The sequence below is a fragment of the Taeniopygia guttata genome, chromosome 4, assembly GCF_048771995.1.
Source record: "Taeniopygia guttata chromosome 4, bTaeGut7.mat, whole genome shotgun sequence".
NCBI lineage: Eukaryota > Metazoa > Chordata > Aves > Passeriformes > Estrildidae > Taeniopygia > Taeniopygia guttata.
The window spans coordinates 2,063,563-2,084,767 of NC_133028.1; the positions used below are offsets into that span (position 1 = coordinate 2,063,563).

General features: G+C 67.0%; 2 protein-coding genes across 4 annotated transcripts; one reads left to right on the top strand and one right to left on the bottom strand.

Annotated features, from left to right (window-relative positions):
- Positions 1–6,342: 6,342 nt before the first annotated feature.
- PCGF1 (polycomb group ring finger 1) lies at positions 6,343–10,486 on the bottom strand. 3 transcript variants are annotated; one of them, XM_030270306.4, is made up of 9 exons: positions 10,154–10,486; positions 9,271–9,376; positions 9,016–9,168; positions 7,685–7,750; positions 7,489–7,597; positions 7,342–7,375; positions 7,164–7,250; positions 7,008–7,088; positions 6,343–6,504 (listed from the first exon to the last, which is right to left on the bottom strand). In XM_030270306.4, the coding sequence occupies exons 1-9, from the start codon at positions 10,247–10,249 to the stop codon at positions 6,457–6,459; spliced, it is 780 nt and encodes a 259-aa protein (XP_030126166.1). In that variant the 5' UTR covers positions 10,250–10,486; the 3' UTR covers positions 6,343–6,456. The 3 variants fall into 3 exon arrangements, with proteins under 3 accessions (XP_030126166.1, XP_030126165.1, XP_030126164.1); XM_030270305.4 differs by having other exon boundaries at positions 7,164–7,247; positions 7,679–7,750; XM_030270304.4 differs by having other exon boundaries at positions 7,679–7,750; positions 10,154–10,483.
- A 6,260-nt stretch (positions 10,487–16,746) lies between these two features.
- On the top strand, positions 16,747–21,118 carry TLX2 (T cell leukemia homeobox 2). The gene is made up of 3 exons (XM_041715600.2): positions 16,747–17,212; positions 19,109–19,346; positions 20,043–21,118. The coding sequence occupies exons 1-3, from the start codon at positions 16,834–16,836 to the stop codon at positions 20,257–20,259; spliced, it is 834 nt and encodes a 277-aa protein (XP_041571534.2). The 5' UTR covers positions 16,747–16,833; the 3' UTR covers positions 20,260–21,118.
- Positions 21,119–21,205: the final 87 nt, after the last annotated feature.

Sequence of the window (21,205 nt, forward strand, 5' to 3'; positions counted from 1 at the left end):
GTGGCACCGGGAGCCGTGGGAGAGCGGCCGCGGGCAGCGGGACGGTGGCGGTGCCCCGGAGGGGCCGAGGAGGCGGCGGCGGGGCCATGAGGATTTAATTAGGGCCGAGCGCGGCGGCCTCGGCTCGGAAATGGCCCGTCTGGGCGTTGACAGCACGGCCCCCGCCCAAGATGAACGACCCCCGGATTAAAGCGCGGAGGGGTGACAGGGGCACCTCAGGGTGGGGGGCTGCACCCCGCCTTTGGCACAGCCCTGAATAGCCGAGAGGGGGTCTCCAGTGGGGTCTCAGCGAGGAGCGGGACGTGCCACCACCTATGGGATCACCCCTAAACCTGGCTGGGGACACCTTGAGCGATGCGTACCGCCACAGCGGTGGCAGCACAGTGGGGGCACCCCGGGGGTCTTAGGGGGCTCTGCCATGCGTAGGATTGAAGGGGAGGGGGCCACACACGCCCCTGTCATCCCGCAGGAGCCCGAGGGGACCCGTCCGTCGCCGCGAGCACGGCGCAGGGCTCGGGGGATCGATGGCCGCGCGGGTCACCGCTGCCATTAACCCCGGCGAGGCAGCGCCCCGAGGTTAATTAAAAAGCGAAGTGCAACGAAACGCGGCGGCGGCGGGGGGGGTGACAGCGGTGACGGGGCTGACAGCAGCAGGGGGGTGACAGCGGCAGAGAACGCCGGGGGTGGCACTCGGATGGGGCTGCGGGCACGGTGGGCGCTCCAGGGGACGGGGGTGCGGGACAACGAGGGGGGGCAGGTGGCACTCGGAGTGTCCCCGTGTCACACGTGCTGCCTGGTGGGAGGAAGAAGAGGCGTCGCAGAGGAAGCGCCATCCTTCCTCCTCCTCCCACCCCGCTGCTATTCTTAGCCCCGGTCTGTCCCGCATCCTCCCCGCCCGGCGGGGTCCGGCCCCGCGCCCCACGGGAGCTTCGGGCTGGGACAACGGGGGGACCCCGAGCGAGGAGACCCCCACGGGGACCCCGTTTGTCTCTGGGCCTCACTCCCCGCCCCCAGCAGCCACCGTAACTTTAGACCCGACAGCTGCTCCGCGCCGGCCGCCTGCAGCCCCCACGGCAGCGCTGCGTGTCCCCGTTCCCGGGGGGATCGGGGAGGGGTCTCTGCTCCCCCGAGGATGGGGTGAGAAGGGGGAGATGGAGCCTCTAGTGCCCACCTTGCTGTGGGGCAGAGGAGGTGACAAGTGGCATCCTCACCGTGCCAGGAGGGGAAGCGTGGTGGCAGTGTCACCCCCATCCCGGGGTGACCTCGGGGCCGCTGTCTGTCCCTGTGTCCCCAAGACGCGGCTTTGGGTTTGGGGGTCCAGGGACAGAGCCCTATCGGGTTTGGGGGGTTTGGGGTGACCCTGGCTGGGGCAGGGGCTGCACGGTGCCCGTGGTGGCCGAGCCCGTGGTGACCCCGCGTGGCGGGACCCTCGCGGCGAGGCGGGCACGGCGGGGTCAGCGGCGCATTCCTGCTCCCGCGGGGCGATCCGGTTACCGGCCGGCCCAGCCCCGGCCCCGGCCCCGGCCCCGCCATTAATCTTCCCGGGTGCCCTTTGGAATTTGCCGCCCGAGGCCCCGGGGGAGGTGTGGGGGTCCGGGGGGGTGGAGGAAGAACGGGAGGATGGATGAGGATGATGAGGATGATGAGGATGAGGATGGAACGGACACGGGAGGGAGCAGACCCCGGTTCACCCCTCCAGGAGCACCCCCTTGTCGTGCTGGGCTCCCGCACTTCTCTCCAGCCCCGGTCGCCCGGTGCCACCGGGGGAGCGGCGGGATGATGGCGGCACGGCCCCTCCCTCCGGCAGACGGAGACGCGGCGTTGCAATAACGCCCCCAAATTGTTTTAGGGATCAGGGGACTGGTGGGCGACAACCGCGGCAGAACATCCCCCCCCCCCCGCCCGGTTGGAGACGGGCTCTGGGGACAGTCCCCGCCGTGGGACCCCGGTATCGACACCGGCACGGCCGTGACAGGGACTCAGACCCGCGTGGTACAACCGGGACTCCCGGTACCGGGGTCTGAGCGGGGTTTGGGGGTTTGAGCAGCTCCCGGGGCGCCGGTTGTACCCCTGGCCATGGGGAGGGGACCGGGAGCGCCGTCCCGCCGGTAACGGAGCCGCCGCCCCGTGGGACGAAGGGTTTCCTGCGAGGGAGGTGGGACTGGGAGGGAAAGACAATAAACCCCAGGAAATGCTGGGAATAGCGGAGGGAACGGCCGTGGAAGGTGGGACAGCGAGGGAAAGACAATAAACCCCAGGAAATGCTGGGAATAGCGGAGGGAACGGCCGCGCTGGGCCTGGACGGAAGGCTCGGGGCGCTGCGGGCAGCCAGGCAGGAGTGGAGGGACCGTCCTAAGCCCTGGCACCCACCCCATGGCACTGACACCCACCCCGTGGCACTGACACCCACCCCGTGGCATTGACACCCACCCCGTGGCACTGACACCTACCCCATGGCACTGACACCCACACTGCGACACTGGCACCCACACCGTGGCACTGACACCCACCCCATGGCACCAGGACCCACACGGTGGCACTGGCACCATGCACCATGGCACCCTTGCCGTGGCACCCACACCACGGCACCAGCACCCACGTCGGGGCTGCAGTGCCCAAACCAGCTGGCACCCACAAGAGCACCCACACCTGCCCTCTGTGCCCATCTGCACCCCATGTGTGCGTCCACTCTGCACTCCATGCCACATTCCATGTCACATTCCATATCCCATCCCATATCCCATATCCCATCCCATGTCCCATCCCATATCCTATCCCATGTCCCATCCCATGTCCCATCTTCCTGTCCCATATCCCATCCCCTATCCCATCCTATATCCCATCCCATATCCCATCCCCTATCCTGTCCCATGGCCCGTCCCATATCCCATCCTGTGTCCCATCCCATATCCCATATCCCATCCCATATCTTATCCCATGTCCCATCCCATGTCCCATCTTCCTGTCCCATATCCCATCCCACATCCTGTCCCATCTTCCCGTCCCATGTCCCATCCCATATCCCATCCCATGTCCCATCCCCTATCCTGTCCCATATCCCATCCTATATCCCATGCCATATCCTGTCCCATATCCCGTCCCGTGTTCCATCCCATGTCCCATCCCATATCCCATCTGATGTCCCACCCCATATCCCATATCCCATCCCATATCCCATATCGCATCTTCTATCCCATCCCATATCCCATATCCCATCCTCTATCCCATCCCATATCCCATTTGATGTCCCATCCCATATCCCATACCTCATATCCCATATCCCATATCCCATATCCCATATCCCATATCCCATATCCCATACCCCATATCCCATCCCCCATATCCCACCCCATATCCCATCCCCCATATCCCATATCCCCTATCCCTCCCCATGCCCCACCCGTGCCCGTGGCAGACCCACGGGCACCGGAGCCCCCTCCCCGCGTTCCCCTGCACCAGTGCCACCGGGGGCTGCCGGTGCTCGGTGGCCGTGCCGCCGGTGCCGCTCGCCCGGTGGCGGGGGCGGCTCGGTGCCACGAGCGCTCCCGTTACCGGCGCGGCCGCTCCGAGCACTCCCAGGGTTCCTCCCGGTGCTGCGGGGCCGGTGGGGTCCCGGGGGCGGCACTTTCCCAGGCTCTGCCATGACCCCGCTGCCCGCAGGAAGGTGCCCCCCTCGCCAGGCCGGCGGGCATCCCGGTGCCAGTGCCGGTGCCCACATCCTCAGGAAACGGGCAGGAAACACGGGGGTGAGGGGGGCACAGGGTGGGGTGGGCACGGGAGGGCTCAGCGTGGGCACGGGAGGGCTCAGCGTGGGCACGTCAGAGCCCCCCGGTGTCATTTAGAGCCGCTCCGGCGGTGACAGGAATTAAATCGGATTTTCTCATCAGCCTCATCCCGGCGCTTCGGGACAGGGAACGTGTCTGATCTCGGGATGGGTGGGGCGGCTCGTTCCTGTCGCGACAGCTCATTCCCGTCGCGACAGCAGCGTGCCCGTGCCGCAGGACACGGAGGGGATGGGGTGGGCACCGCAGGGATGGATGGTGCCCATGCCATGCTATGCCATCCCATTAATCCCATGCCATCCCATGCCATGCCATCCCATCCCATGCCATCCCATGCCATCCCATTAATCCCATCCCATGCCATCCCATGCCATCAATCCCATCCCATCCCATCAATCCCATCCCATCCCATCAATCCCATCCCATGCCATCCCATGCCATCAATCCCATCCCATGCCATCCCATGCCATCCCATCCCATCCCATGCCATCCCATGCCATCCCATCCCATGCCATCCCATGCCATCCCATGCCATCCCATGCCATCCCATGCCATCCCATGCCATCCCATCCCATCCCATCCCATCCCATCCCATCCCATGCCATCCCATGCCATCCCATTAATCCCATCCCATCCCATCAATCCCATCCCATCCCATCCCATCAATCCCATCCCTGGGGGTGCCGTGGGGTGGTGGGAGGTCAGGATGTGGGGCAATACTGGTGCCCACCCACCCCATCCCCGTGCCCACCCAGTCCATCCTGGTGCCCACCCAGCCCATCCCCGTGCCCACCACGTTCAGGAGGCCGGGCACCCTTCACCTCTCACCCCAAAACCGAGCCCTGGGACCCTCCAGGCTGGGGGTGCCACCATCCTCAGTGGGTCCCACATAGCCAAGGAGCTCTTAAGGGTCCTGTCCCCTCTGGTCGCTGGGGACCCCCCGACAGCCCCCCAGGTTAAAGACAGGGGGACGGGGGCTCAGGTTTCCCTCTCTGCCCGCCTGGAGCCGGGGGACATTAACCCCCTCGGAGCATGACGGGCCGGGGGGACATCAAAGCGCCTCCAGCCTGACCGCGCCTCGGGGGTACGGGAACATCCCCCCAGTACCTGCCCCTGCCCCCCTGGATCCCCCAAACCTCATCTCCCCCCTCTCCGGGGCAGCCCCCGTGGGCGCTGGGGCCAGGCCGTGGGCGGGGGGCTCATTTACCAACGTCAGCCCCGCAGTTGGTTTGAATTAGGCTCCTCCGGGGCTGGCGCTGATAAGGGAGGGGGTGCAGGGCTTGGGGGGGGCGTGGGGGGCTCCGGGGGGCTTCCTGCTCTGTCTGTAACTGGCTGCCAGAGCCGCTGCTGACAGACACAGGGACAGCCCCCTCCATCCATCCATCCATCTGTTCCTCCGTCCATCCGTCCACCCACACGCAGTCCCCGTTTGGACCCCCGTCCTGCACCCCCAGCCCTCTTTGGGGTCCCCATCCTGCCCCTCCACTCCTCCGGCCCCGTTTGTCACTCCCACACTGCACCCACAGCCCTCTGGTGCCAGTCGGGATCTCTGTCCCACCCCTCCAGCCCTGCATCCTGATTTAGGATACCCCACCCATCCTTCTGATCCCATTTGGGACCCCAGTCTTACCCCCCAATCCCTGTGGCCTTGTTTAGAACACCCATCCTGCTCCCCCACACCTCCAGCCCTGTCTGGGACATGCCCCAAACCCTCTGGCCCTGTTTGAGCCCTCCAGCCCTACTGAGCCCCCCATTTGCTCCTCCAATCCTATTTAGGACCCCCATTCCACAACCCCGCTCCAGCCTCATTTGGAACCCCAATTCTGCCCGCCCACCCATCCAGCCCCAATTGGGACCCCCATACCCGAATGGCCTCGCAGCCCCCGGGTTTCCCTTCGTCCCTGCCCGGTGAGCGATGACCGACAGCTGAGCCGGGCCGGGCCGTAACCGGATCCCCCGGCGGCGGCGGCGCGGGGCACCGGGGATGAAGGATGGGTCACGGTGCACCCGGTGCCGCACCCATCCCGGTGGGTCCCGGACCGTGCCCACCACAGCTCGGCCCCCGACAGCCGCCCGGTACAGCCCGGTACCGGCACCGCGGGGCTTCGAGCCCCGTGCCGCAGCCAGGGCCCCTCCGGAGCCGCGTTCCCGGGATCACCGGGATCATCACCGGGATCATCACCGGGATCCGGCACCTGTTCCTCCCGCAGCCGTGGGTCCCAGCCGCACCCCAGGGACACCCGCGCCCCCGGGACCCCCCGCCCGCAGCTGTGCCCGCGAGGATCCAGATGGCGGAATATTGTCCCGGGCTAATTAGGGCCGCGCGGGGCGGGGGCGCTGCGAGCAATCAAAGGGCCGATGAGTTCATTAAGGCTCATTATGTAGGGCGGGACACGCGGCGGGAGCCGTGACGGGATCGATGCGGGGAGTGGGGACCGGGGGGGCTGCACAGCCCCCCAGCGCACCCCCGGCACCCCACGACTCAGCCCCCATGGGTGCAGCCCATCCGGGGGTCACTGAGTCCCCACAGCAGCTCCCCTCAGACAAAGCAGGGGCTCGGTTGTGGCTTTTCCACAGTTTTATTCCAAAAATAAATTCGAAGAAGGGTATAAGTTATGGGGGTGGGGGGGCGGGAGCAGGGCTGCACTGGGGGGGCAGTGCCCACCCCCCACCCCTACCTCCTCTTGTCCTTGATGCTGTAGTGCAGCAGGAGGGGTGCAGGCTGTGGGGCAAAGAGGGGGGGTCAGAGCTGGGGGGTTCCAGCCAAGGACTCCCCTTGGGACAGAGACCCCAGATCCCAGCCCAGGGAGTGCCCCCGGGGTAGGGACTCCAAGCCTCAGACCCCCCCAATCCCAGCCCATGACCCCAAACCGCAGCCCAGGACTCCCTCCTAGGGCAGGGATCCCAAACTTCAATCCAGGGACACCCCATTCTCAGTCCAAGACCCAAAACCCCAGCCCAAGATCCCCTTGGGGCAGAAACCCCAAACCCCAGCCCAGAAGTCCCCTGGTACAGGGACCCCAATCCCAGCCCAGGGACTCCACCACAAACTTGGCCAACCCCTTTGGGGACCCCCCAGATCACCACTGCAGCCACTGACATTAAAGATCCTCAATCCCTCAACGCCATAACACCCCGAACCACCCCCAGAGGGTCACCCTACCCCTCCCCCGGCAGGGTGAACCCCAAAACCAGCGGCTGCCATCCCTTAGGATGGATGCTCACCTTGCCAAACCAGCGCGAGAGCCAAAGCTGCTTCATTGTCATGTGGTCGGGGAGGGGCTCGTTGTCAAACAGGATCTGCACCTGCACGGGGAGGCTGCATCAGGGGGGCAAGGACACCCCTGGGGGCTGGGACCCCCCCCATGGACCCCCACTCACATGCTGCAGGGACAGCCCCAGCCGGTGGCACAGGACCCTCCGCAGGTGCCGGATCTGTGCCCGCACCGAGCACCTCACGTATTTCTGCTGTGAGGGGCACACAGAGGGTTGGGGGGCTGTGGGGGTCTCCAGGGACCCCACACACCCCTGCCAGGGCTCTGCAGGGACCCCCACTCACCTGCAGCATGGCCTTGCTCTTGTCCTTGCTGGAGCTATGGTGGGAAGAGAAAGGGACACGTGTCCAGGGTCTCACGGTCGGGGGTCATGCCCGGTGTCCCCTGTGTCCCCTCCCCACCCCACAGAGGGGCTGCAGTCCCCGACTCACCTCAGTTTCTCCAGGCAGAGCGAGACGTGCTCGTCGTAGCGGAAATAGTGCGCGCGCGAGTGGTCAAAGGTGCTGTAGGGGAGCCCCATGGGGTCACCCCCCACCGTGTCTGGGGACACAGGTGGCACCGTCAGCCCCCTGTGCCCCCCACACCCCCCCAGCACCGCCCTCCCGTGCCCCCCTGTCCCACCGCCACCGCTGGGCTGCGTCACCCGGTCGAGGCCACGGGACTGGTAGAACTCCCGGATCCGCTTCTCCTCACCTGCAAGGGACGGGTGGCTCAGGGACACCCTGGGGCCATCTGCTCCTGAGGGTGGTCCCTGGCTGTACCTCGTGTCCCCTGTACTGTGCTGCATGCCGTGTCCCCTGGGCCCCCCATGTCCCCTGTACTGTGCTGCATGCCACGTCCCCTGAGCCCCCCATGTCCCCTGAGCCCCCCGTGTCCCCCATGTGCCCCGTACTGTGCTGCTTGCCATGTCCCCTGAGCCCCCCATGTCCCCTGTACTGTGCTGCATGCCATGTCCCCTAAGCCCCCCACGTCCCCCATGTCCCCTGAGCCCTTCATGTCCCCTGTACTGTGCTGCATGCCATGTCCCCTGAGCCCCCCCATGCCATGTCCCCTGAGCCCCCCCATGCCATGTCCCCTGAGCCCCCCATGTCCCCTGTACTGTGCTGCATGCCATGTCCCCTAAGCCCCCCACGTCCCCCATGTCCCCTGAGCCCTTCATGTCCCCTGTACTGTGCTGCATGCCATGTCCCCTAAGCTTCCCATGTCCCCCCAAGTCCCCTGAGCCCCCCATGTGCCCCATACTGTGCTGCATGCCATGTCCCCTGAAACCCCCATGTCCCCTAAGCCCCCCATGTCCCCCCAAGCCCCCCTTGTCCCCCATGTCCCCTGTACTGTGCTGCATGCCATGTCTCCTGAGCCCCCCATGTCCCCTGAGCCCCCCATGTCCCCCATGTCCCCCCAAGTCCCCTGAGCCCCCCATGTGCCCCATACTGTGCTGCATGCCATGTCCCCTGAGGACCCGATGTCCCCCATGTCTCCTGAGCCCCCCATGTCCCCTGAGCCCCCCATGTCCCCCATGACCCCTGAGAATCCCATGTCCCCTGTACCGTGCTGCATGCCCTGTCCCCTAAGCCTCCCATGTCCCCCCAAGTCCCCTGAGCCCCCCATGTGCCCCATACTGTGCTGCTTGCCATGTCCCCTGAGCCCCCCATGTCCCCTGAGCCCCCCACATCCCCCGAGCCCCCCATGTCCCCCGTACTGTGCTTCATGCCATGCCCCCTGAGCCCCCCATATCCCCTGAGCCCCCCATGTCCCCCCAAGTCGCCTGAGCCCCCATGTCCCCTGTACTGTGCTGCATGCCATGTCCCCTGAGCACGCCATGTCCCCCATGTCCCCTGAGCCCCCCACATCCCCCCAAGTCCCCTGGGCCCCCCATGTCCCCTGTACTGTGCTGCATGCCATGTCCCCTGAGCCCCCCATGTCCCCTGAGCCCCCCATGTCCCCCATGTCCCCCGTACTGTGCTGCAGGCCGGGCACCAGCTTGTAGACGATGTCCTGCATGACCCTGTCCAGTTTGAGGTTGAGCAGCGGCTGCGTCTCGTGGATCTTGGTGTTGCACATGGGGCAGTACTTGCTGGTCTGCAGGTACTTCACGATGCAGCTCTTGCAGACTGGGGACAAGGACAGGTGTGAGGGGACATGGACAGGTGTAGGAGGGGTGGCACCACACCCCCGTGGGACTCACAGCCCCCCACCCAGGTGGGGAAGCTCACAGGTGTGCAGGCACTCGGTGATGGTGGTGGCGTCGATGAAATACCCGGCGCACAGGAAACACACGATGTGCTCGTTCAGCTCCTTCATCTTCACCTTCACCTCCTCCTGCGGGGACACCTCACTGTCACATGGAGCATCCCAGACCACCCCCACCTGTCACCTGGAACCCCTTAGCCCAAGGATCCTCTCCTGCCATTCCCTTAACATGCTAAAAAAATCGGATTTTGGGGAGTTGCGCCTCATGTTTTGCTTTAATATGCCAGAAAACGGATTCTGACGGGCTGGCCACCCCCGTCCTGTTAAGATATGTAAGAAAATGGGACTTTGTAGGGATTCCCCACGTCTTCCTTTATTATACCAGAAAATGGGATTTTGAGAGGCTGGCCTCACTGTCTTATTTTAATGGGAAAATGACAGAAAATGGGATTCTGGGGAGCCACGCCTCCTGTTTTCTCTTATTATTTCAGAAAACAGGATTTAGGGAGGCTGTGCCTCCTGCCTTCCATTATTACGGCAGAACACGGGATTTTGGGATGCTGCACCCCCTGTACGGCCTTAACATACCAGCAAACAGGACTGAGCACTCTGTATTCCATTATTACGCTAGAAAACTAGATTTGAAGGGGGCTGGATGCCCTGTTTTGCCTTATTATACAAAAAAATGGGATTTTTGGGGGTCCGGGGACACCCCCCAACCCAGTGCCTGCCCCGAGCCTTGGCCACGCCCCCTTCCCTTGGCCCCGCCCCCGCACCGCCCCTCGGTCTCACAGCGCCCCCCAGCGGCGCCACCGCGCCACCTCCCGTCCCCTCCCGCGCTGGCCCCCGGTGTCGCCGCCACCGCCTCCTCCCGCTGCCTCCCGCCCTCCCGGTAGGGCCGCTCGCCTCGTTCCGCAGCGGGTCCATCTTGTAGACGGCCTGGAGCTGGTTCCGCAGCCGCATGGCGATGGCCATCGGGCCCCCCTGAGGAGGCGACGCCATCTTAGAGCCGCCTCCGCCTGTGGCCTCGCGCACTTCCGTGTTCGGGGCGGGGCCGCAGCGAGCGGCGGGACTACAACTCCTAGCGTGCCCCGCGTGTCTCGAGCCGCGGCGGGCAGCGCAAGCTCGGCCCTATGCTGATCCTTCCCCGCAACCCACGGGGAGAGGCGCGGGATCCCGAGAGCCCCCGCCCTCGTCCGTGAGGGGGAACCGCCGGGAGCCGCCGCCACCGGACCCGCCGTGTTTAGGGGAGGGTGTTCACGGCGCTGGCCAATAGCGAGAGGGCGCGCTCTTGACGGACAGCAGCGGCAGCCAATCAGAGAGCGCTCTGCGTGCGCGGTGCTGAGGGAGACCGCCAGAGGGCGGCAGAGCAACGCGGGGGAACGGGAGGGGCGGGGGGGGCGGGAGTCTGAGGGGGTTTGAGGGGGTTTGAGGAGTTCTGAGGAGTTCTGAGGAGTTCTGAGGGGGTCTGAGGGGATCTGAGGGGGTTTGAGGGGGTTTGAGGGGGTTTGAGGGGGTCTGAGGGGGTCTGAGGGGGTTTGAGGGGGTTTGAGGGGGTTTGAGGGGGTCTGAGGGGATATGAGGGAGTTTGAGGAGTTCTGAGGGGGTCTGAGGGAGTTTGAGGAGTTCTGAGGGGGTTTGAGGGGGTCTGAGGGGGTCTGAGGGAGTTTGAGGAGTTCTGAGGGGGTTTGAGGGGGTCTGAGGGGGTCTGAGGGGGTTTGAGGAGTTCTGAGGGGGTTTGAGGGGGTTTGAGGAGTTCTGAGGGGGTCTGAGGGGGTTTGAGGGGGTCTGAGGGGGTCTGAGGAGTTCTGAGAGGGTTTGAGGAGTTCTGAGGGGGTTTGAGGGGGTTTAAGGAGTTCTGAGGGGGTTTGAGGGGGTCTGAGGGTGTCTGAGGGGGTTTGAGGAGTTCTGAGGGGGTTTGAGGGGGTCTGAGGGGATCTGAGGAGTTCTGAGGGGGTTTGAGGAATTCTGAGGGGGTTTGAGGGGGTCTAAGGAGGTTTGAGGGGGTCTGAGGGGGTTTGATGAGTTCTGAGGGGGTTTGAGGGGGTTTGAGGAGTTCTGAGGGGGTTTGAAGAGTTCTGAGGGGGTTTGAGGGGGTCTGAGGGTGTCTGAGGGGGTTTGAGGAGTTCTGAGGGGGTTTGAGGGGGTCTGAGGGGATCTGAGGAGTTCTGAGGGGGTTTGAGGAATTCTGAGGGGGTTTGAGGGGGTCTAAGGAGGTTTGAGGGGGTCTGAGGGGGTTTGATGAGTTCTGAGGGGGTTTGAGGGGGTTTGAGGAGTTCTGAGGGGGTTTGAAGAGTTCTGAGAGGGTTTGAGGGGGTCTGAGGGGGTCTGAGGGGATCTGAGGGGGTTTGAGGAGTTCTGAGGGGGTTTGAGGGGGTCTGAAGGGGTTTGAGGGGGTTTGAGGGGGTCTGAGGGGGTTTGAGGAGTTCTGAGGGGGTCTGAAGGGGTTTGAGGGGGTCTGAGGGGGTTTGAGGGGGTCTGGAAGCTGCGAGGGGACACGAGGGTCGGGCTAGTGGGGCGCTGGCAGGGTTGGGGTGTGTGCCCCGGCACTTTGGGGTGCTCGCAGGTTGGGGTGTTGGGGTTCAGGCAGGTTGGGGTGCTGGGGTGTCGCTGGGGTACCAGCGTGCTGACGGTTTAGGGTGTCGCGCTGCTGACATTTGGGGTGCCGGGGTGCTGCCAGTTTGGGGTGCCGAGGTGCTGCCACTTTGGGGTGCCAGCGGAGCCGCCCGCGGCCCCACCCGGAGCCACGCTAATGAAGGTTTGGCTCAGGGGAAGCAGCGGCCGCGCTAATGCGGAGCCGAACCGAGATCCCCACGACCCCTCAGAGCCCCCCACGGGCAGAGGAGCACGGCGGGACCCCCGAGCAGGGGCTGGCACCCAGCATGGAGCTCCTGGCACACAGCCGCGCTGCCACGACCGGGAACTGTGAGGTTTTGGGGCTCCTGGATGCGTCCCGGTCCTGGTCGTGATCCCGGTGCCGGTCCCGGTTCGGGTTACGGGTCACAGACCGCTCAGCTCCCTCAGTGTGCCCAGTCCAGTCGCGCTGTCCCCCCTGCCCGACCGGAGTGGTCACCCCGGTGCCAGCCCCTCGTCCCGGGAGGCGCACGGTGTGTGGCCGAGCCCCGGCACCGCACCGGGAGCAACACGAGCCCCTCCCGGTACCGGAGCACCGGCGGGCAGAGGTTCCGGACCAGCCCCGGCCCGGGAGGTGAGAGCACGGCGGGGGCCGGTGACCCCCGGCTGGGGAGGGTCCGGTCCCATCTGTACCTGCCAGGAGCCATCCGGGGAGGGGCGGGGGTCACAGCGGGGCCAGCGCGGCCCCGCGGCCGTGAGGAGAACCGGCACCGGCACCCGGTAACGGCACCGGCACCCGGTAACGGCACCGGCACCGGCACCGCCAGTCCCGGCCGGGCGAGGAGCGGGCTCTGTGGGTGCCTCTAGCTTGGGGACCGAGGGCGGAGAGCCCGTCCCCGGTACTCCCGGAGCCTCCCCCGCCAGGCGGGCACGGGCGAGGCCGCGGATCCATCTCGCCGTTAATAATTGATGGCGGGAGCCGGCGGGGCTGCGCGGGGCTCCGAGGGCGAAGCTTTTAAGCCCAACCCTGCTCAGATATTCAGCTCCATTTCCGCGGCAGGGCCGGGGCGGCTCCTTCTGGGAAGAGCTGCCGGGCGTTTTCCCGGCCGGAGCCTCGCTGGGGCTGAGCCGGACACGCTCCTGACCCAATTTGGGATTCCCCCAAGGAAGGCAGAGGGTCCCCAAGTTGAGCAGGGCTCCCTGTTAGATCCGTCAGGGTGGATAGGGGTCCCTATTAATCCCTCTGAGGTGGGCAGGGGTCCCTATAGGGTCCCTGTTAGACCCAGCAGGGTGGATAGGGGTCCCTATTAATCCCTCTGAGGTGGGCAGGGGTCCCTATAGGGTCCCTGTTAGATCCGGCAGGGTGGATAGGGGTCCCTATTAATCCCTCTGAGGTGGGCAGGGGTCCCTATAGGGCAGCGGGGGTTGGGTGCTTATGGACTGAGCTCTTGCCTAATGCACCGAGTACATCTGCAGAATCCAATTAACCTTCGCTAACGAGGCCCTGAGGCACGCGGCTGTCAGCGGCCACCAGCCACCGGCACACCGGGACGGGCACCTGCAGCCCCCCGGCCGGGGAGACCCCACAACACCCCCAGTGGGTGTCGGACCCCAGGGAGATGGGGTTGGGGTACGCGGGCACTGATCCCGCTGAGCAGTGAGGCAGGAGCTGCCTGTCCTGCAGGGAGCAAGAATGGGGGGCTGTGTGTGCCCCCCACTCCCACAGCACTCCCTCCTGCCCCCTGCTCCATCCCTCACCCCACCGAAGTTGGCATCCATCCCCTCTGCAGCCCCCCAGCAGCCGGGGGTCGGTGTCACCCGTGCAGCCACCCCCGCACCCGTGTGGCACCCGGCTCCTCCCCGAGGACACCGCGCAGCCGCCGCCGGTCACCGTGACGTCCGAGTGGGCCGCAGTCACCCCGGTCCCGTCCCGACTTCATCCCGACTCCATCCCATCCCATCCCCATCCATCCCCGTGCCAACCGGCTCGGGGTGGGCACCGCGCCCACCGGCTGCTGCCGCCTCACCCCGCGCACCCCGTCCCGGTGCCGGCGCCCGCGGCGGGCGGGCGGCGGGGGGCACCGGGAGTGTTTCATGCGGTTAAGAAGTGTCTGATTGAGGCAGGAGGCGCCAGCAGCTCCCCCGGGAGCCGCAAGCCAAGGACTGGAGGACCAAATGCAGGCTAAAGTAATCCAATCTGGGCTGGTTCATCTAATTAGCCCAGAATTAACCCAGCAGCCAGAGAGGAGCTGACTGTCCCTCCAGTTTGCCAGCGGGTTTGGGGGGAAGCGGGAGGAAGAAGGGGACGTCCAGCGGTAATGAGATTACCGGGGGGAGCGGGCGGGAGCGGGTGTGCGGCAGCCTCTGGCCGGTGGGAACGTGGGGCCCTGCCAGATCCCCGCCGCTCCATCGCCGTGATGGCCGGGACACCGGGCACGGACCCGTCCCGGTGACCCGCGCCCCGGCAGCAGCTCCTGAGCCCCGCACCGGGGACGTGGCACCACCGGCAGCCCCGGGGCTATGGTGGGGAACGGGAAAATGAGTCCCGGTAGCTTCGGGCAGCACCTCCGGGTGAGGCGAGCAGAGGGCAGACCCCCCAGACCCCATGAGTGACCCCCCAGACCCCATGTGTGACCCCCAGACCCCATGAGTGACCCCCCTGCTCTCAGGGGCACAGGGGCGTGCAGGGAGATGCTGGTGCAGCTCTGGCGGTGGTGCTGCACTGGCTGAAGGCTGATTCCCTCCTGGAACTGGGAAAATGTCCCTTTTTTCTGTCCCATCCCCTCCAGCTGTCACTGGCACCCACAAGAACTGTCAGCCCCAGCCCCACGGGATGCCAGCGGGCACACACCGAGGTCCCTGCTGGAGTTGAGAAATGAGGAAGGGTCTTTACTGGCCCATTGGGGGGTTCCGGGTGCAGGGACCCTGCCTGGTCCCCAGGGTGACTCCAGGTGGCCCAAGGATCACTGGGAACACAGAGCCAGTGGCACAAGGTGGTGACAGTGAGGGGTCCCTGGGTGGGAAACACCCTACAGCAGGGTGGGAAGGGGCTCAGAACTCCTTGAGCACCCTCAATTCTTCCTGCACCTTCCAGGGCAGCCCTGCTGGAAGCTGCGGGGCAGGGGGGGCTGCTCCGGCCGGGGGTGCCGCCTGCAGCCCCCCGTGGGCGTGGGGCGGGTCCTGGCGCCGGGAGAACCCGCATTGCCCCGGGCCCCGTCACAGCCCCCCGATCCATCTCCCAGCCCGGCAGATTCCAGCCCCTGGGCACGGCAACATCTGCCTCCTGCTCCGGCTTCAATTAACCTGCCGCCTCCTCCTCCTCCTCCGGTACCCGCCATTTCCTCCCGCTGCCACTGTCACCGCTGTCACTGCCACTGTCGCCGCCACGGGGTCACTGCGGGTCCCTCTGTCGCAGCAAACCCGGAGCCGGTGGATCTTTCCAGGTGGAAAAGCCACAGTGGGAGCGCTGGGATTTGTCCTGGCACCTGCGGGGTTGCGAGCAGGAAAAGCCAAAAAAAACCGCGGCGCTTTTGTGTCCCCCTCCCCTTCTGGGCACACGAAGCTCCGTCGGTGCCCCGGTGTGGAGAGGAGCAGCTCGGCCGTTCCCGGTGCCGTGCTGGGCTGTGGGCACGGCCGAGGGTGGCACAGGGTGTGTGCCAACGCGGTCCCGGTTCCCGCGGCCCCACATGGCACCGCCCGGTGCCCCCCGGTGCCCCAGGGGTGTGCGGTGCCCCCGGAGCGGCAGCTGCAGCCCCCGGTGCTGCCGTGATTTACAGGCGCAGGCCCCGGTAATGTCATTTACCCCAGACCGGTGGCGCCAGCCGCCTCCGCCCCTCCAGCCCCTGTCCCGGGGCCGTGACCCGCTCGGGAGCCGCCGGGAGCCCACCCGTGGGGCCGCCGTGTCGCGATAGTCGTCGGAAGACCCGACCCAGCCAGTGCCGCGCTCTCTGCTGCCGTTACCGGGCTGGGCTCTGTGACCGGGAAAGGCGGGGCGGGGACCGGGGTCCATCCCAGGGAACGGCGGGTCGGGAACCGGGGTCCATCCCAGGGAACGGCGGGTCGGGAACCGGGATTTATCTCCGGGCATGGCGGGGTCAGGGGGTGTCGGACTTCACCCCCCTGCACAGTTTGGTCCGTGGAAAACGGGCTCCGTGATACCGGGAACGGCAGGTCCCGGGGAAGGGGGTTCACGGCCCGGGAACTGAAGGTCGGCGTGGGGTCGGTGTCCCGGGAGAGGCGATTTCCCGGGAACTCCGAGGAGATTGGGATCCGTGTCCCGGGATGTGTCCGTGTTCTGTGAACGGCGGCGGGTCGGAACAACCCCCGGGTCCCCACACCGGGCTCCCGGGCCTCCGGATCCGTTCGCTCCCGTACGGACGGGCTCGGGGGGAACCGGGCTCGGTGCGAAGCCTGTGCGGCTCCGTGCGCCCCGCGGTAACGGCGCTGGGGCAGGGGCCGCTTCGTGCGCCCACGGGGCTGCGGACGGAGCGGGGACGCTGCGGGTGACGGTGAACCGGGTAGGCGGCCCGGTGGACGCCCCGGTGGGGGCGATCGGGTACGGAGCCCGTCGGTGCGCGGGGGACGTGCGGGACCCGTGCGGGGCGCGGGCGCTCGGGACCCGACGGGCCCGTCCGCTTGTCCCGGAGCCGGGGCGGGGACCGGGAGCGGCGGGGACGGGGTGGGGGGGGGGTGGGGGGGGGGTGTCCCGGGGAGGGGGCGGGGCCCCGGGCTGTCAATCACGGGGCGCGGCCGCCAATCAGGGCGCGGGCGGTGGGAGTTCGGCCGGTCCGGATGGAGCGGGGCAGAAAAGCGCGTCCCGCCAGGGCCCGCAGCCCACCCGCGCTCCCGCCCCGGGGCCGCCAGCGGCGGCGAGCCATGCCCCGCACCCTGCCCCGGGCCCGCACCCGCAGCCGGTACCTGCCCCGCACCTTGCACCGCGTCCCGCCCCGCACCGGCCGCTCCCGCCGCCCCCCGGCCATGCCCGCGTCCCACCGGCTCTGAGCGCGGCCGGGATGGAGCGGGAGGGCGGCGGCCCCGGGCCCCCCGCGCCCCACGAGCCCATCAGCTTCGGTATCGACCAGATTTTAGGCGGCCCCGAACCCACGGGGCCGCACCGGGCGGCGGCAGAACCCGACTACGGGCTCTACGGGAGCGGTTACGGTGCCGGCGGTCCGCTCGGCTCCTACAACCTCAACATGAGCATGAACGTGAGCGTGAACGTGACCCCCGCGCCCGCCGCGCCGCCCGCCGGAGTCATCCGCGTCCCGGCGCACCGGCCCGCGCCCGCCGCGCCCGCAGCGCCCGCCGCGCCGCCACCGGGGCCCGCGCTGCCGGGGCTCACCTTCCCCTGGATGGAGACCACCCGCCGCATCGCCAAAGACCGGCTCTCCGGTGAGCGGGGGAACGGCTGCTGGGGCTCCCGGGGCTCAGCGGCACCGGTACCGTCGGGGCAGTGCGGTCCGGGGATCGGACGGGGGGGGCGGGGACCGTGCGCTCCACAGGTTCCCGCAGCGCCCGGTTCTCACCCGCCGCCGTCGGGGCCTGCGAGAAAACGGTCGGGGTGGACGCGGCTACCGGCGGCTCCACCGCGGTACCGGGCAGGGTCCGGCGGCTGCGGGTGGAGCCCGGGAGTCGCAGCGGGCTCCGGTCTGGAGCTCTGCTTCATGTCCGGTGCCTTCCCCGGTTTGGAGGTGGCGGTGGTGACCCTGTGCCACCGTAACAGGGCGGTTGTGGGGGGCAGGGGTGTGGAGTGGGAGCTCTGAGGGGGCTCCCCTGGAACGGAGAGTGGGGTGGGGGCTCTGCGGGGTGTGAGATGTGATGTGGGGGCTCCGTGGGGAAACGGTGCAGGGTGGGGGAAGCACCGTAGGGGTGAGGACAAAGCTCATCCATGCACGGAGCAGATGTCCCACACCTTGTGAAGCCCAGGGGATGGGGACGGTGGTGGAGCAGTAGCTGTGGGGTGGCTGTGATGGGATCCTGGGTCTGAACACGGTGTCAGTGGTGTGGGAGAGGCCGTTGTGGATACCGCTGAGTGCCCTGCTGGGGGCTGGGGGTGTTGTTTGCAGCACCCGAGGAGCAGGAGGGGTGCTGAGGTTGGGGTCCCGGGCACTGGGACCGTGTGTGGGTGCTGGGGACCCCCGGCCTGGCTCAGCTCTGCTCCCACCCAAGATGGCGGCACTGCCACGTCCCCATCGTGTGGCTGTGTTTGGGGACAAAGCTGGAGGCCATGCCGGGCCAGTGGCCATGTGGGCGATGGGGCAACGTGGGGCGAGACATTGGGGACATGGGGGTCCCACCTGGGCACCAGCAGACCCGTGATCACCTCCCGGCCTAGCCGCCATCGCGGCGGTGACGAAGCACCGTCCCCGCGCCAGGGTGGCGGGTGGCGGGTGACGTCCTCGTCTCCTGCCTGGCGCCAGCGTTGGCTGGATGGGGCGGCCCCTCCCCGGCACGGGCTCTCCCAGCCGCAGCCATCACTCAGCACCACCGGCCTTGGGGTGGGCCGCGGGCAGGAGGCGTCTGGTCCCGGCGAGGGGAGGGGGAACGGGGCCTCCACCTGCGTCAACCGTGTCCGCCCCCGCCGGCGGCCAGGCGGCCTCCTGGGTGTGGGTGGGAGGGAGTCTGTGGGTGCTGGGGGCCCCCTGGGGTGCTGTGGGCTGTACCCACATCCCTGTGGCTCCATGGCCAACCACGGTCCCGGCCGTGCCCATGCGGTGCTGGCCCTGGTGATGGCCGTGGTGATGGCCACAGTGCCATGGCGCCATGGGGACGTGGTGCTGTAGGGTCATGGCTTGGCTGAGGCCACTGCCAGAGTAGGAGGGACACGGGGCCAAGCCTTCACTTTCCTTCATGCTGCTTCACTGTTCTGACGCTCCCTGCAGCTCTGGCATCTTCTGGGGCACATTGGTCTCACTGGGGCTGGCCCACACCTCAGCTGGGCAAGGGACATCCCCTTCCCAGCCCCTGGCAGTGGCCACCCAAGGAATTGCTGACCCATGGAAAGAGACTTTCTGCCCCCAACACCTTCTGTGTCCCCATCCCCTCACGGGCAGGGCTGGGCAGCCCCTGCAGGGCTCGGTGTGAGGGGAGGCACCAGTCCTGTGACCATGCCACCCCATCCGCCCCGACATTCCGGTGCCACGCGGCTGCAGGAGTGACCGTGTCCCCCTCCGCTGCTCACCCAGGCCATCCCCATGTCCCCAAGCCCCCCGGCATCCCCCCGGTGTCCTGCTCTGCTGTTCTTTGCCGATGTCACCCCCAGCCCCTCTCACCCCGCTGTCCCCACAGCCGCGCTGTCGCCCTTCGCGGTGACGCGGCGCATCGGGCACCCGTACCAGAACCGGACGCCGCCCAAGCGCAAGAAGCCGCGGACGTCCTTCTCCCGGGTGCAGATCTGCGAGCTGGAGAAGCGTTTCCACCGGCAGAAGTACCTGGCCTCGGCCGAGAGGGCCACCCTGGCCAAGGCTCTCAAGATGACGGACGCCCAGGTCAAGACCTGGTTCCAGAACCGCCGCACCAAGTGGAGGTAACGGGGCTGCCCTGGGGTAACCGCCACAGCCGCGATGGTCACACCGCGCTGGCAGACACCTCAGTGTGTCCCTCTGGCAGCCACCTCAATGGGTCCCTCTGGCAGCCACCTCAATGTGTCCCTGTGGCAGCCACCCCGATATCCCTCTGACATCCCAATATCCCTCTGGCATCCCAATATCCCTCTGACACCCCAATATCCCTCTGGCAGACACCCCAATATATCCCTCTGGCAGCCACCCTGATATCCCTCTGACATCCCAATATCCCTCTGGCAGCCCCAAACCCCACATCCCTCCAGCAGCGAGCCCCACATTTTGGGGCCCCGAGGCTGGCACTGGGACGGACTGGGGATGGATGGCACGGGCTGCCTGTCACTGTGGCAGTGCCAGCAGCAAGGGGACAGGCACAGCGCTGTGGGGCAGGTGGCAGTGCCAGCACTAAGGGGACAGGGACAGCGCTGTGGGGCAGCGGGCAGTGGCAGCAGTAAGGGGACAGGCACAGCGCTGTGGGGCAGGTGGCAGTGCCAGCTGTAAGGGCACAGGGACAGCGCTGTGGGGCAGGGGGCAGCAGTAAGGGGACCGGCACAGGTGACAGGTGGCAGTGCCAGCTGTAAGGGGAAGGTACAGCACTGTGGCACAGGTGACAGGTGGCAGTGCCAGCTGCTGCCCGTGCCACCGGCGGCTGTGTGCAGGCGGCAGACGGCGGAGGAACGCGAGGCGGAGCGGCAGCAGGCCAACCGGCTGATGCTGCACCTGCAGCAGGAGGCGTTCCAGAAGAGCCTGGCACAGCCGCTGCCGCAGGACCCCCTGTGCATGCACAACTCCTCGCTCTACGCCCTCCAGAACCTCCAACCCTGGGCCGAGGACAACAAGGTGACATCGGTCTCGGGGGTGGCCTCCGTGGTGTGACGGGGCCACCCCTGGGTGCTGCTGATGTGCCGGGAGGTGGCACTGGGAGCCCCGGTGGGATCTGAGGCTGGATGGTGGCAGGGAAGGAGCTGCGGCTTCCTGAGAGCCCCTCCCCGCCATGGAGAGCCCCCCAGGAGCATCCAGGAGCGAAGCTGTGCCCTTGTGGTTGGACTCAGAGCTTCACCAAAGCCCACCTGGAGCCCAGGGGTGGGCACCCATGCCCTATGGACCTCTGCAGCCCCCTGCCTAACCCCCAGATGTCTGCAGCACCCTGCTCATACCCGTGGCACCCAAGGGACACCTGCAGCTCCCTGCCCGCACCCCTGGGAGCCCAAACGTGGTCCCCCACACCTGGCAGGGTTCTGCAGCTCCGTGGGTCACTCTGAGCTCCTTGTGAGCCCCACCCGGAGCAGGGCAGGGCGTGGATGTCCCACTCCTGGTGCTGGAAGCCCCCCACCCTGCCAGCGGGGTCTCACCACTTGCCTTATCCCGGGTGGAAATTGCCACCTCCGGCTTCCATGATTTGTCCAGCCTGACCCCACCCTGAGGTGGGACAAACTGAAGGTCTGAGCCCCCAGACCCGGTGTGGACGTGCCCTTGCAGCCCCCCACCACGGGCTCGGGGTGCCCCCCATACCGACGGATCGCACCCCCCCACAGACTGAACCTTGGTGTGACCCACAGGACACTCGTGGGGTGCAGAGGGGCTGAACCCCCCCTTCTTCTGCCACATCTCTGCACCCCTCCCCAGTGACCCCCTAAGTGGGGCTTCCCCCTGCCAGGACCATCCAGCCCGGCTCTAACCTCTGTTGGTGATGATGATGATGATGATGATGATGATGATGATGATGATGATGGAGGGAATGAAGGGTGTGGGGAGATAACAACGGTGACCTTGACCCACCCCACTGCTACCCGCGCTGCTGCAGCCCCTCACCCCACTTTTG